The sequence below is a fragment of the Solanum stenotomum genome, chromosome 10 (genome assembly GCF_019186545.1).
Source record: "Solanum stenotomum isolate F172 chromosome 10, ASM1918654v1, whole genome shotgun sequence".
Classification (NCBI taxonomy): domain Eukaryota; kingdom Viridiplantae; phylum Streptophyta; class Magnoliopsida; order Solanales; family Solanaceae; genus Solanum; species Solanum stenotomum.
In genome coordinates, this window is record NC_064291.1 from 32,778,974 (window position 1) to 32,791,676 (window position 12,703).

Sequence of the window (12,703 nt, forward strand, 5' to 3'; positions counted from 1 at the left end):
TTGTATTTCATAAATTTGGGATGAGATAAGAATATATATTGGTGTTTAATTGTATGAGAAGTTAAAATATAATATAATATAGAAAAAAAGAATAAAAATAAAAAATTAAATTAAAAAAAAGTTAAATAATAATTTTCTCTTTCATACCAACTTTTTTGTCAACCTTACAAATTTATTTGAATACTTTTATGAAAAAAATTGCTTAAAATTTTCAAATAATTTACTTAGAAATTTTAAAAATTACCAGATAATAATTGCACACAAAAGTTTTTTCATTGAATTTTGTTTGGTAAAAATATATAAAGGAATTAGTTTTTTTTTATATATATAATCTTCATAAATTCTCATGTAATTTATATATTTGTTTTGTAGAGACATAAGTTTGGTGAATTAAATAGGTCTATTATTTTTTTAAATGATGATTTAATGACATGACGTATCAACTAGAATAGAAGGAGACTTTTGAGGTATTTAATATTGTTTTTTAGATAAAAAAAAATATAATATTATTCACTTTCTATTTTTTCAAAAAAATAAAAATTGTAAGTATGAATTTCAAAATACACAATTAATATTATTGTATTAGTTAATTTACCTTTAATATTATTGATTCATTATACAATTTATGATTAATTGATGTAAGTTAGCATTGTATATCAATATTCTTTTTGAATGTATGTGTTTATAAATATTCAAAATTAATAATATTATAGTACGTTTTAAAAACCTATTCTTCATAGCATAAAAAAATAAAAAGTTTAATTATGATAAAAGATTCTTAAGTATGAAAAATTATTCTTAATAAACTAATAAATCTTTTTAAAAAATAATATGATCATTATTTTAGTTAAATGAGTTTAATGAATTAAATTAGTCTATTATTAAAAAAAAAGACTTTAATGACATGCCATGCCAACTAAGAGAGAGTAGGGCTTTTGGAATGTAAAGTATATTTGGAGAAAAATAGTGATAGTTGAGTGATATTTTGATCCTAAATGAAACATAAATGATATTTCAAGGCAATTCTCTAAACTAAACTTGAGTGACCATATAGGGAATGGACTCCTCAAATAAGCAAGCGTTTCCCCAATTGCCTCTAAAAATAAAAAAAGTCTGTCAAGGTAAAACATATTAACAGCTCCAAACTCAATCACAAACATGTCATCTTTGAGGAAGTAGGTCGAATGATACTCTGCAACAACCAAACGACAAGATAACAAAATTAAATTAAAAATTCTTCACATCATAAGTTACAGTGCTTGCATGAACATCTGAGACATGTAAACGGTATACAACAAAAAGGCAAAAATCCATGTGAGTTTGATGTCTTTCATGCATCACCACTCCTTCCGACTTACAACATTGGTACAAAATGACTACAGGACTTAACCGCGCCGCCTTAGTTTTCTTATTTACAACATGTGACCATATGGATAAACAAACATCTTATCTTACCTTAAAATAAATAAACTTCTCACTAGCAGTTGATACCACATTGACCTCTTGCAGCAGTCTTTGATGCGTCTGATGTGAAAGGATCGATACGCACCCAAAGCAATGAGAATATGGATGCAAGGAGAACTGCCCAGACAATAACAATGGTAGGAGTACGATTCTGACGTCCCAACAAACCTTTGAGGAAAGGGTACAAGTGGACAATGACCCAAATGGCAAAGAACAACTTCCCAAATAGAGGACCCCATGATTGGTATCCACTGTTTATGGCATATGAAACACCCGCCACAATTCCTACCAGATTCATGATAAGGATTGCTGTGGGAGGAATAAGGAGAGTCGTCCATTTGAACACATAAAGCTCAGCAAAATCTCCATCCTCATCATTTGCCTTTGACGTGACTGTAAAGTTGGTATCAATCCCAGCAAGCACTTTCAGGAGACCTTGGAAAACTGCAAACAAGTGAGCTGATGTACCACCAATGACCCAGAACTGTTCATTTCTCCACCAGTCTTCAATACTCACACCACTCCACCTAAGCTCCAATATACCAGTTGCGAAAATGGAAAGAAAGAGTAGAATGAACCACATGCCAGCATAGTTGCTTATCTGCAGGTAATTGAGAATTATTCATAAATGTATATACAAGCTAAGGGGATCAAGACAATATTTACGGGCAAGCATGAGTATAAACATATCTCAAGGGTTGAACGAACAGTCCCATCCAAAGAAAAAGACTAAAATCAGAAAAGCAAAATAGTTCTCAGCATGAAGACACGGAACAGAATTTTGACAGGAAAATACAAGGTTAGAGGAAACAATTTGTAGTATTTACTTTCCTATTTTCAACTTGACTCCCTTCCCACAACACCAGGGGATCATTTCAGTGTGAGAAGTTAGTATACCCAGCCTTTTCTAATTGGACAAGTACGGCATGGAAATCATTCTGTTGGTATTCAATGTTTCAATCAACTATTTAAACTTAACAGCATAAAGCAATCTGAATGAAACTTTTACATACCTCAGGAATGATAAATTTCCCGGTCAGAAGACAGATGGCAGGAAGCGTACAGTAAGCAAGCAAAGGTAAAGATGTGAGAGGATAGACGATGGTATTAATATAGGCTAATCTCTCCAGAAGCATCAATCTGCCACTGTAGCCATACCAAATTGGGCAATGCCTACTCAACAGGATTTCAACAGAACCCAAGGCCCACCGGAGCACCTGGTTTAAACGATCAGAAAGATTGATAGGAGCAGACCCTTTAAACGCTGGTCGAGGAGGCATGCAATATAGGGAATACCATCCTCGTGCATGCATCTTAAACCCAGTCAAAATATCTTCAGTGACAGATCCATAGATCCACCCAATCTGATAGGAAACCACAAATACTTAATAATGGCTTTTGTGCCACAATAAGATCAATCAGCCAAGCAAAATGGACATCTAAAGTCATAACAGTATATAATTCAATATTGTTGTTGTACCTCTTTTCCCCATTCAGTCTTGTCCTCGTAGCCACAGCTAATAACATGAATTGCTTCTTTCAAAAGAGATGCAGGATTAGTGGATGCGGGAATGCCTCCTTGTTCCATAAAGGTGGCAGCAATAAACACTGGTGATTGACCAAACCGCTTCTCCAAGCTCCTCTGTGACATAAGCAGTGACTTCTCCTCATCATATCCTGCAAATCCAAAGAGAACAGTCAACAAACAACACTGTGATGAGGGTATTCATACATTTAGCAGCCTCAGCTATGAGACAGGTTGAGAAGTTGGGAGGACTGAACAAATTAAATTTGTCAAATAAACACAGAACAGTAGAAGAGTTGAGAGTTACAATAAACACATTCAGCTAAACTAACTTTTCAAATATCATAAAAAGGTTTTCTCACTTTGCTTCTGAACCCATCATATATCTGATAGAAAATAACCTTAAGAGTATGTCAAAACTATGATACTTCCCAAGTATATCTTAGTTGTAATCACTCAGAAGTTAGATGCTTTAAGACGATATTGACTTATCTAAGTAGAACACTTAATTTTACCATAGAGGATGGACCAAGATTTTCTAAGGACATTACCTTCTACGCCTTCTTCAATGTCTTCCATATTGAAAATTGGGATAGTGGATTCTGTTCTTTTTACAGCCCTCTTCTTATCAATGTATTTCTTGTTTCCACTCCTTCCCTTCTTCCTTGACCCACCACAACAGCTCTTCACAATGATGTTTGGCTCCAAATCTGCCTCAGTTAAGACAGGATCATACCCGTATAGAGCCTGCCTGTTAAAACAACACCCAGTTCCCACATACATAGGACCCTGAAGACCATCCAACCCTTTCAAGTTGATCTGTGAGACATGAACAAAATGAAATGAGCACTCCAACTTAAACATAACTGACATACCAAAGGTGGTTGATAAACAATCTGGGGAATGTGTATGTGACACTTACATCAAAGAACACAATGTTTCGGTTAGCATATCGATCGTGCAAGTCAATGCCATCAAATCGCTGAGGGAACTGAACATAGCATGTCTTCTTTCCAAGAACAGGATCCATGAGGAAACACATAGCTTCTTTAAGTGCTTTGCTGTTGTTAAAGTAGTGATCACAATCGACATTCAAAAGATATGCTCCATTGGTAAGAACTGCAGAAACACGAATCTGCAGAAAATTGAAGGTACAGCCTAAATAAATGGAACATCACACAAGATAATAATATCAGATAGCATAAGGAGAGCAATATTATCAAGTATGCTATGAGACATTCTCCATCATCACAACCATGAGGTGTTTATATAAAATAGAACTATTCAACTTTGATGGCATGCTCAATAAAATTGGAAGATCTCATATTGTAATTATCAGTGGCCTACCAAAGCATTCATAGCTCCAGCTTTCTTGTGGTGTTGGAAACCTGGTCGCTTCTCACGAGAAACATAAACCAGACGAGGAAGTTCATTTCCATCGGTATCAAGGCCCCCGCTATGCCCCAAAAAGACCTATCATCCAATCCAAAGTAATTAAAAACAGGACAAGATGTACAGTGAGTCAACTTTCACATAATTATTAGATACATAAAGAATACCTGGATCATTCCTGGATGATCCCTAGGGTTATTTCCAGGCCAAGCTGTTCCATCTTGCATTGTCCAACCTTCTTCAGGCATTTTTTGTGCTTTTGCAACAAGAGCATTGATACGTATTTTAAATTCTTCATATTCCCTCTGCAATGTCAAAATTGTCAGATTATTATAATTGCTTGATTGGTAAAAAGTTTATTACAGAGAAAAAGGAATTTGGCATATTATCGGCATAAATCCTAGCAACAGAGAGGCCTGAGCTTTCCCATCTCATAAACCACTCTGCAGCTAACCAACAAACTTTCAGGCAAAAGTTATCTCCACACCTACTTATCCTGTATACATTGATTCGTTAAGGGATCTTAGACATTCAAGCCTTTCACAATCCTATCAAAAATAATAGAGTTCAACTAATGGAGCATTTGGTGAATAAAACTCAACTACCATCAAACAGAAGTGTTATACTAAAACGTGATGCCTAGTCGCCTGCATACCAATAAGTCCCCATTAAATTCAGCGTATTAAAGTTTCATTTGTACCTTCATTGCCCTGCGCTCTTTCACAAAAGAAGGCTGAACCTTGTCCTTCAAATAATCTATCTTTTGAGCAAAATAAAATTCAGGGGCCCGAGGCTCAATGCTGAATTTCTTGCAGAAGGGAACCCATCTCCTTGCAAACTCTGCGGTCTCAGAAAGGGCTTCAAACGTTAGCATTGCTGAACCATCATCTGACACATAGCATGAGACCTTGTCCACAGGATAATCAACAGCAAGGATGGACAACACTGTGTTTGCAGTAATGAGAGGAGGTTCTTTCAAAGGATCCACTGTACTGACAAAGACGTCAACAGGTGCAAGCTGCGAAGGCTCCCCTTCTCTATCATGTCTGAGAAAGTGAGGAAAAAACTTTCTAGACTGAAAACTAGAACACGAGATTTGAAGCATAGTATTTATCCTAAAAGGAAGTGAAATATTTGAAACCTTCCACTACTCAAAACAATTTCTCCCTAAGAGCAGCATAGCAACTAACCTCAAAGCTAGCCTGTCAAGGAATGTCTCACGATTGACTGGTGACCATTTTGGAAACTGATCGAGAAGCCAGGACAAGGCAAACCAAACCTCACAAATAACTGATACTAGCCACAGAGGATATGCATCATTCACTGGATGAGTTAGACGGTATTGCATGAAAAAGCCCAAGATGATCAACCGCAAAATGATAACAACCCGATATGGGGTAAGATGGGATGAAGGAATAGGCACCACACGGCTCATAGGCTGGCGAGCATCGTCAGCCCTGTCAAAGAGAGAACCAATAAGTATCATAGTTTTGAATTATATTTTCTTGCAGTATTATAAAACCAAGAAAATTGACTAATAAACAGAGAAACAGTTCAAGGACAATAGAAAGGAAATTCATTTCCCAAACTAAGTACTACAAATTTTAGCAGGGATGGTGAAATGGACATCATAACAGTGTCAGGACATTAAAAAGGAATTTTCTTTCAACATTTCACTTCTCAAACCAAGTATTACAAGATTTTTGCAGTGAGAGAGATGGATATCACTGCTGGAGTTATTAAAGGAAGGAGCGAAAGTTTGATCCAGTCATCTATAATATATCGGATGTTCCCTAAATATTTTTCATTTATTCAATAAGATGCTTACATTTGTAGCTCTTCTCCATTCGACCCTGTCCCTTCAATGTCTCCGCCTTTCCCTTCGGCATATCTGTTTGTCGAATGCACCAGATTTTTCTCCTGTTTCAGTTTCCAACCCTCTACCCTCTCCTTCCAGTCAACACTTCCAAGCCCGTAAGAATTCAAGTCCTTTGAGGGGTCCACAATTCTTACAGGAACTGCAAAAGTATGAAATTATCAGAAGTTTAGAGAACGAATAAAGTGTTTTAACACACTATTTCAGCCAACTAAGAATATATTCAAGTAGGCCAGTACCAGGCTGTCTTGGATCAACATAAGACAGGGATGAATGCTTGTCTCCAGGGCCCAAGGGTCCTGACATACTTCTTACAGATTGTGTATCAGTTGTTGCACTAGGAAAATCACCAGATACCTAAGACAAGCAGAAAGACTTTTTTTAGAAAAAATCAATGTGCCAGGGACTATGCTCAGAAGAGTTCAGTACACTTGCCAGAAAAATACAAAAAGTAATATCATGCCAATAGATAAGGACTACACCAAAAATCCATCATTTTTGGTTAATAAATTATCAAATGAACATACTAGTTTGTTTTGGTTAATAAATTATCAAATGAACATACTAGTTTGTTCATTCACCATATATAACACCATTTGCTCCAAATCTGCTTTTCAAAGTCTAAGCATAAAAGCAGGTAAATCACCCAGTGGACAAAACTGGTATACAGAACGCAGCCAATCTAATTGAAACAGGGTCCGTTTCAATTTTCATCCATCAGCCGTAAACCCACAGTCAGATATCAGTAAGTTTTGATTTAGAAAAGAATCAGAAAGACGAGCAGGACAGTCAACTATCAAAATTTGTAGAGATTGTTGTAAAGTTTAGTGCAAGGAAGAGGACTTAAACAATGGTTAGTTTTTGCTTCATATGACACTCAATAATTAAGGACCCAAGACCATGGCTGATTGGCTAAATAAGTGATTATTTTAATAATACATTAAATCAATTCATTTGAAGCCACAATTTGTTATCAGCATTCAAAACTGAGTTTCCTGCAGAAAATCCATTCAACTACACTTCACTCACAAATAAGGGATGCAAATCAAGGACCTCCCAGGAGGTTCTACAACAGATTAATGAAACAAAAATACAGCCAAAGCACAAAATGACAACATAAGCATATTATCACTCACTGGCTGGCCATTTGTAAGAAGAGGGATCGGTTGCTGAGATTCGTGTCTAGAGGATGAAGAGAGACCAGCATCATCACCCTGCCATTGCTGTCTGGCCTTGCTGTTTCCTTGAGCATAATTGAACTCATTGTCGATATCATCATCTTCCTCGTCATCATCTCCATCCACTCGTGGACTCCCTAATACATTGACAAAGCAATGACTTAGTTTCAAAAGTTCAGTTTAGAAGCAAAAATGAAAGCGCAAGGAACCAAAAAAGTAACAGAAAAAGATATTGAACTCACCCTTGAACCTCTTGTATCTGGTCTTGCATTGAGGACATGATTGATTTCCATCTTTACGCTCGTACTCATAACAAGCCCGGCAAACAGGAAAGGCACACTCATTACAAGCAATGAATACATCACCAGTAGCAGTCAACCCAACAGTATCACCACAAATTTGGCATATTTGACTGTTGAGAGGCTTCAAGGGTTTCGGCTGCACCAAAATGTCCACTTAAATTAACAGGTATTTAGATTAACCAATAGATACACGCAAACCTACTCAAGCTTCAGTCTAATAAACTACTAGCAGAGGGGTCATTCACTCATTTGGATGGAGGGTACTGGAAACTAATAATTAGTAGATTCAACCATTTCAACAAGGCAGGCCTCTTAAAGTGAATGAACTCTAACAAGCCTGTTTAGACACGATTATCTTTTTGCTTTTGACATTGAAAAATTTCACCAACTTATATTTGTCCATAGAAGTGATTCTGAAGAAAATGCATCTCAGTTCATCCAAGAAGGAAATGAATGCTCGAAATGTGAAATGCGGGCTTTAAACCAAATATATAGACTTAAATTTTGATTGACATTCTTGTGCCAAACATACAAGGAAAAACCAAAGAAATATTCATGATCCATACTCCTGAACTAATATGCGGATCTAAAATGAAATCCTGAAATTGAACATGCCTATCTTTCTCCTAAAGCAGCCATCAGTTACTACATGAGGATAACACACGAGACAAAACTGCTCAAATTTGAAGTAGCAAAAAAGTACATTTTCGAAGAACTTCCCATCACGAATTAACATCAGGTATGTATATGTTGAAGAGTTAAAAAGTCACACATCGGTGATTAATGAGACGAATGGTCTCGTTATTAGGCTTAGACAATCCTCCTCCCTTTGATCTTAGCTTTGGGGGCGTAAGTTAAGCCCAAAGCCTATTTTCACATGGTATTATAGTAAGACCCATTTCACATGTTGGGCCCCACATTAAATTTGATCATGCATCAAATGTCCAACCACATGAGGTGGGAGGTGGGGTGTTGAAGAGTGAATGAAAGGGGAAAAAACAAAATGTCAATATTTATAGAGAGCTCAAATCTTGATACATCCAGTTCATTCCAAAATGTACTCAAATCCTGATATAGGAATCAAATCTTAAACAAGAATAACATCAATAAACTTCCAAATTCATGGGAAAAACCCAGTCTTGGGATAAGAATTCACTCTACTTCAACCACCAAATTACAAGCCCTAGTATGCTTAAAGAAGTAATAATAGAACACTTTTAAAGTCCAAATTGATTGATGAAAAGATAATCTCAAGAATCACCAGGTCAGATCTAAACCCCAACACTGAATCAAGAAGACAAATTCAAAAACCAAAATGCTCCAAATTGATGAAAAGATCAAAACTTTATTAGAAATCTGAGTCAACTTGAACACTTAAATCCAGATAAGATATAGGATTTGATCAAAAACCTCACAATCAGATCTAAAACATCTGTATTGAATCAAGAACAAAAAAAGTAATAAAGCAAAGAGTTTGAGAATGATACCCCACTATCAGAATCATGTCGAATCCTAACCAACTCATTGCGCTTGTGAGATCCAGCTACCATTCCAGCACCTGCCTCCATTTCTTCTCCTCAAAGAAACAGAGGGTACCTTAAAACACAGCTTAATCAATCTTGATTCACTTCTAGGGGTTATGCCAATGTGAAGAAACAGTGCATTTCCTCAACTGGACATCACTCCTCTAACTTCACCTTCCTTCTCTTCTCTGATAATGCTAGTGCTACTCTCTTTTTATCATTTCTTTGGCAGATTTAATTTTATTAATTATTAAATTAAATTACATTATTAGGAATTTTAACCGGCTTCACCGGTAACCAGGAATCGGCTCTGGGTTGGTTTAGACTTTTTAGAGATATACGATGCAGAGCTAGCTGCCTCAATTCTAACCCTCTTTTGTCTTTATACATACTCTTCTCTTTCAATTTAATTTATTTTTTAAACAAAAATAATTAAAAATATACTAAAATATTTCTTGATTTATAATGTTAAATACATCATTCAAAAAATTTAGAATTAAATGATTTTCAAAAAGAAAATATTCGAAACAAACTAAATTTAAGACTGATAAATTGTAACAGAACAAGAATAAATTTAATTAGACAAATAATTCAGAAAAGTTAAAAACTTTAACTTTAATTTTAAAATCTATTTATTGTTTTGAATATCAAAATTTATATAACTATAAGAACTTGTCGCTAAAATAGAGTAAAAAATTAAATTGTTTTTTTTTTTCTAAATTTAAAAATATATTTAAAATAATATTAGGGAAATTCAAATTATTTTTTTTGGTTTCTCAAACGGTGTCCGATATACCCATCCACATTGGAGTCCGACTAAATTTGGATTCGCTCCGGAAAGTCCCACATTTGGAGGGGACGCACTCACTTCGTACCCAAGGGGGTCCGAACCCGAGACCTTTTGATTAATGATGAAGAAATATTTACCACTCCACCATAATCCTTGTTGGTGGGAAATTCGAATTTAGATTAGAATGACATATAAGGTGAACTAATTCCTTAACATTTCTTTTTAATTTAAGCATAATAGAATTGGAAAATACAATTTACAAACATAGTCCACTCGATCTCAAATAAATGTCTTCTTTCACTATTAAAAAACAAAAAGGGTAAAAGTTTTATTTTGTTGTTTTATTCCGAAAATGATAGTTCTAAAATTGTAGTTCAGTATAGAATGTGTATGGAATAGAAATAATACAAGAATTATGGTGTACATAATTTTAAAATTAAATGTATATCAATAAAACTAATCTAAAGAATTATACTGTATCAAGATTATAATGTCTAATTCCACGAGTAAAACGATCCTTTAGAATCTATTTAAAATAACTTTTATACAAACACAGATGGCTAATTATTGTTAATGAGTATACATTGAAAACTTACTAAAGAAATGAATCATTTAACGTAGGGGTGTAAAAAAAACATGAAAATTTGATCGAATTCTTGAATCAAATCGATTTATATCATTTTAAAAATAAAATTATGGACTTTTATTTAAGTGTATAATGTCCCGAACAATTGGGATGATCTTTTTAATTTATGAAATAGCCAAAAAAAATGTTGAACCAAACCGAATAACCTTACGTGTATGTAAACATATTTTATATATTAGCAATATGTTAAATTTAATATATAAATATATTTTATAACATTTTCAAAATATAAATATAATCTAGGTCCTAGACCTCTGTTGATTAGACAAATTTGGTTCTTCATTCTTTAGTTAACCTTTAATTAATTATGTTTAAAATTAAATTATACTACAGTATAATACATACTCTATCAAACAATGTAACAAAATCTACGCAAGCACTCCTATTAATTGTTTAAGATCAAACAATACGACAACAAGCCTTTACATTCTTGATTTCTTGGTAAAGAATTGAAGTGTTATTCACGAACATATTTGCGAAAGAAAACTTTTAATAATAATATATTTTGAGGTGATATTTTAAAAATAAAATAAAAAAGAAAAATTAACCAAATTGTACCAAAGAGAAATCAATATAATTGAGATGATTTTAAAAAGTCAAATTTTGATTATACATACCAAAAAATTTAAAATAATATAATTTTAAAAAAATAACTAGCTGAACCGTGGTTAAAGTGAAATTAGTACCTGTATTAATTTATGAGGTGTGATAAAGGTATTTGTTTTTAATGGAGATTGACATTTTTGAGTATGTCCAATCAAACTGGCAAAGTTGTGTTAGCTATACAAGCAAAAGATTATGGAAGTGGTTGTGAACAGCCTGTACTTTGCTGTTCTTACCGGCTACTTCCGGTTTCTCTTCTCCGACAACCCAAACCAAGTTTCTGTCGGTGCACTGCTTTTTTATTTTTCCTTTTTCTTTTTTTCATTTAATATATGATCTTGTCTTTTTCTACTCAGTTTCCAAAAATATCACGTCATGTTTGTGCTAATTGTATATCCACCCTTCATCCTCACCGACGGCCTTATAATAATTAAACATGTTTAAATTTTTTTAAAAAATTATTATTATTATTATTTCTCTGTTTCAACTTGATGGTCTGTTTTGACGTAATACATAGTAAAAATAAATAAATAAGATTTTTGAATTTAGAATCATTTAAATTTGTAATATTAAAAATGTCTTGTAAAAAGTTGAAATATAAAAAGGAGAGAAATATTGAAAACACTTGTGAACTTGATGTAAATTATTAGTTTCGTTTTTAAATTATTGAGAATCTTTAAAACACTTATATACTTGACTAATTAAACTTAAAACACTCCAACACCCCCGATCTATCACATGACATAACAAACAGTCTCAAACTTTTGTAGGAGCATGAAAATCTTAATAAAAGTCTAGAGAAGTGTTGAAAACATTCCTAAATTTAATGAGAATTTAAGAGTGTATTTCAATCATGTTCCAAGATCAAGGGTGTATTTAAGTTCAGTTAGTCAAGTAAAAGAGTGTTTTTAAAGTTGTCAATAGTTCGAAAATGAAACAAATTATTCACGTCAAGTTTAGGGGTGTTTTTAATACTTCTCTCTTAAAAAAATAATTAAAAAATGAGAGATGTTTCTATAAAACAGAAGTAAGATAATTAAATTAAAATGATTATGTTTATATTATGTTATAAAGGAAAAAAAATGTTCTTGCTTTTCTTTAATTTAATAAAAAAAACAAATGTGATGTCTTAATTGATGTAAATCAGTATTCATACATTTATTGTCACGTACAGTTTCTAGTTCTCACTTGTTCATTTGTTATTAATTTTTCTTAACAATATTAGGTTACGTGAAAGTATTTGAATGTAAGAGTAGTTAAAAGATAATCGTAATTAAAAAGGTAGATTTAAAGACTGACTATAAAACTTGTACGTTAGGTCCTTTGTCAAATCTGTAGCCATTAAGATATTTTTCTAACTTCCCTCGTTTGATTAATTAAATCAGTAATAAGTAGATAGGGCAT

General features: G+C 33.5%; 1 protein-coding gene across 1 annotated transcript; it reads right to left on the bottom strand.

Annotated features, from left to right (window-relative positions):
* Positions 1 to 1,210: 1,210 nt before the first annotated feature.
* On the bottom strand, positions 1,211 to 9,451 carry LOC125841185 (cellulose synthase A catalytic subunit 1 [UDP-forming]). Its single transcript, XM_049520255.1, has 14 exons — positions 9,225 to 9,451; positions 7,678 to 7,873; positions 7,394 to 7,572; positions 6,497 to 6,614; positions 6,210 to 6,399; positions 5,572 to 5,838; positions 5,082 to 5,427; positions 4,549 to 4,686; positions 4,337 to 4,462; positions 3,912 to 4,124; positions 3,541 to 3,808; positions 2,945 to 3,141; positions 2,478 to 2,828; positions 1,211 to 2,065 (listed from the first exon to the last, which is right to left on the bottom strand). The coding sequence occupies exons 1-14, from the start codon at positions 9,303 to 9,305 to the stop codon at positions 1,478 to 1,480; spliced, it is 3,258 nt and encodes a 1,085-aa protein (XP_049376212.1). The 5' UTR covers positions 9,306 to 9,451; the 3' UTR covers positions 1,211 to 1,477.
* Positions 9,452 to 12,703: the final 3,252 nt, after the last annotated feature.

What these genes read in the sequence shown, in the direction of transcription:
- LOC125841185 (XM_049520255.1), bottom strand. Translation starts at nt 9,305, where the DNA reads ATGGAGGCAGGTGCTGGAATGGTAGCTGGATCTCACAAGCGCAATGAG. An exon ending in CAGATACAAGAGGTTCAAGG is followed by an intron (nt 7,573 to 7,677) that starts GTGAGTTCAATA and finishes TCAATGTATTAG; the next exon opens with GGAGTCCACGAGTGGATGGA. An exon ending in ATCATCCAGGAATGATCCAG is followed by an intron (nt 4,463 to 4,548) that starts GTATTCTTTATG and finishes ATTGGATGATAG; the next exon opens with GTCTTTTTGGGGCATAGCGG.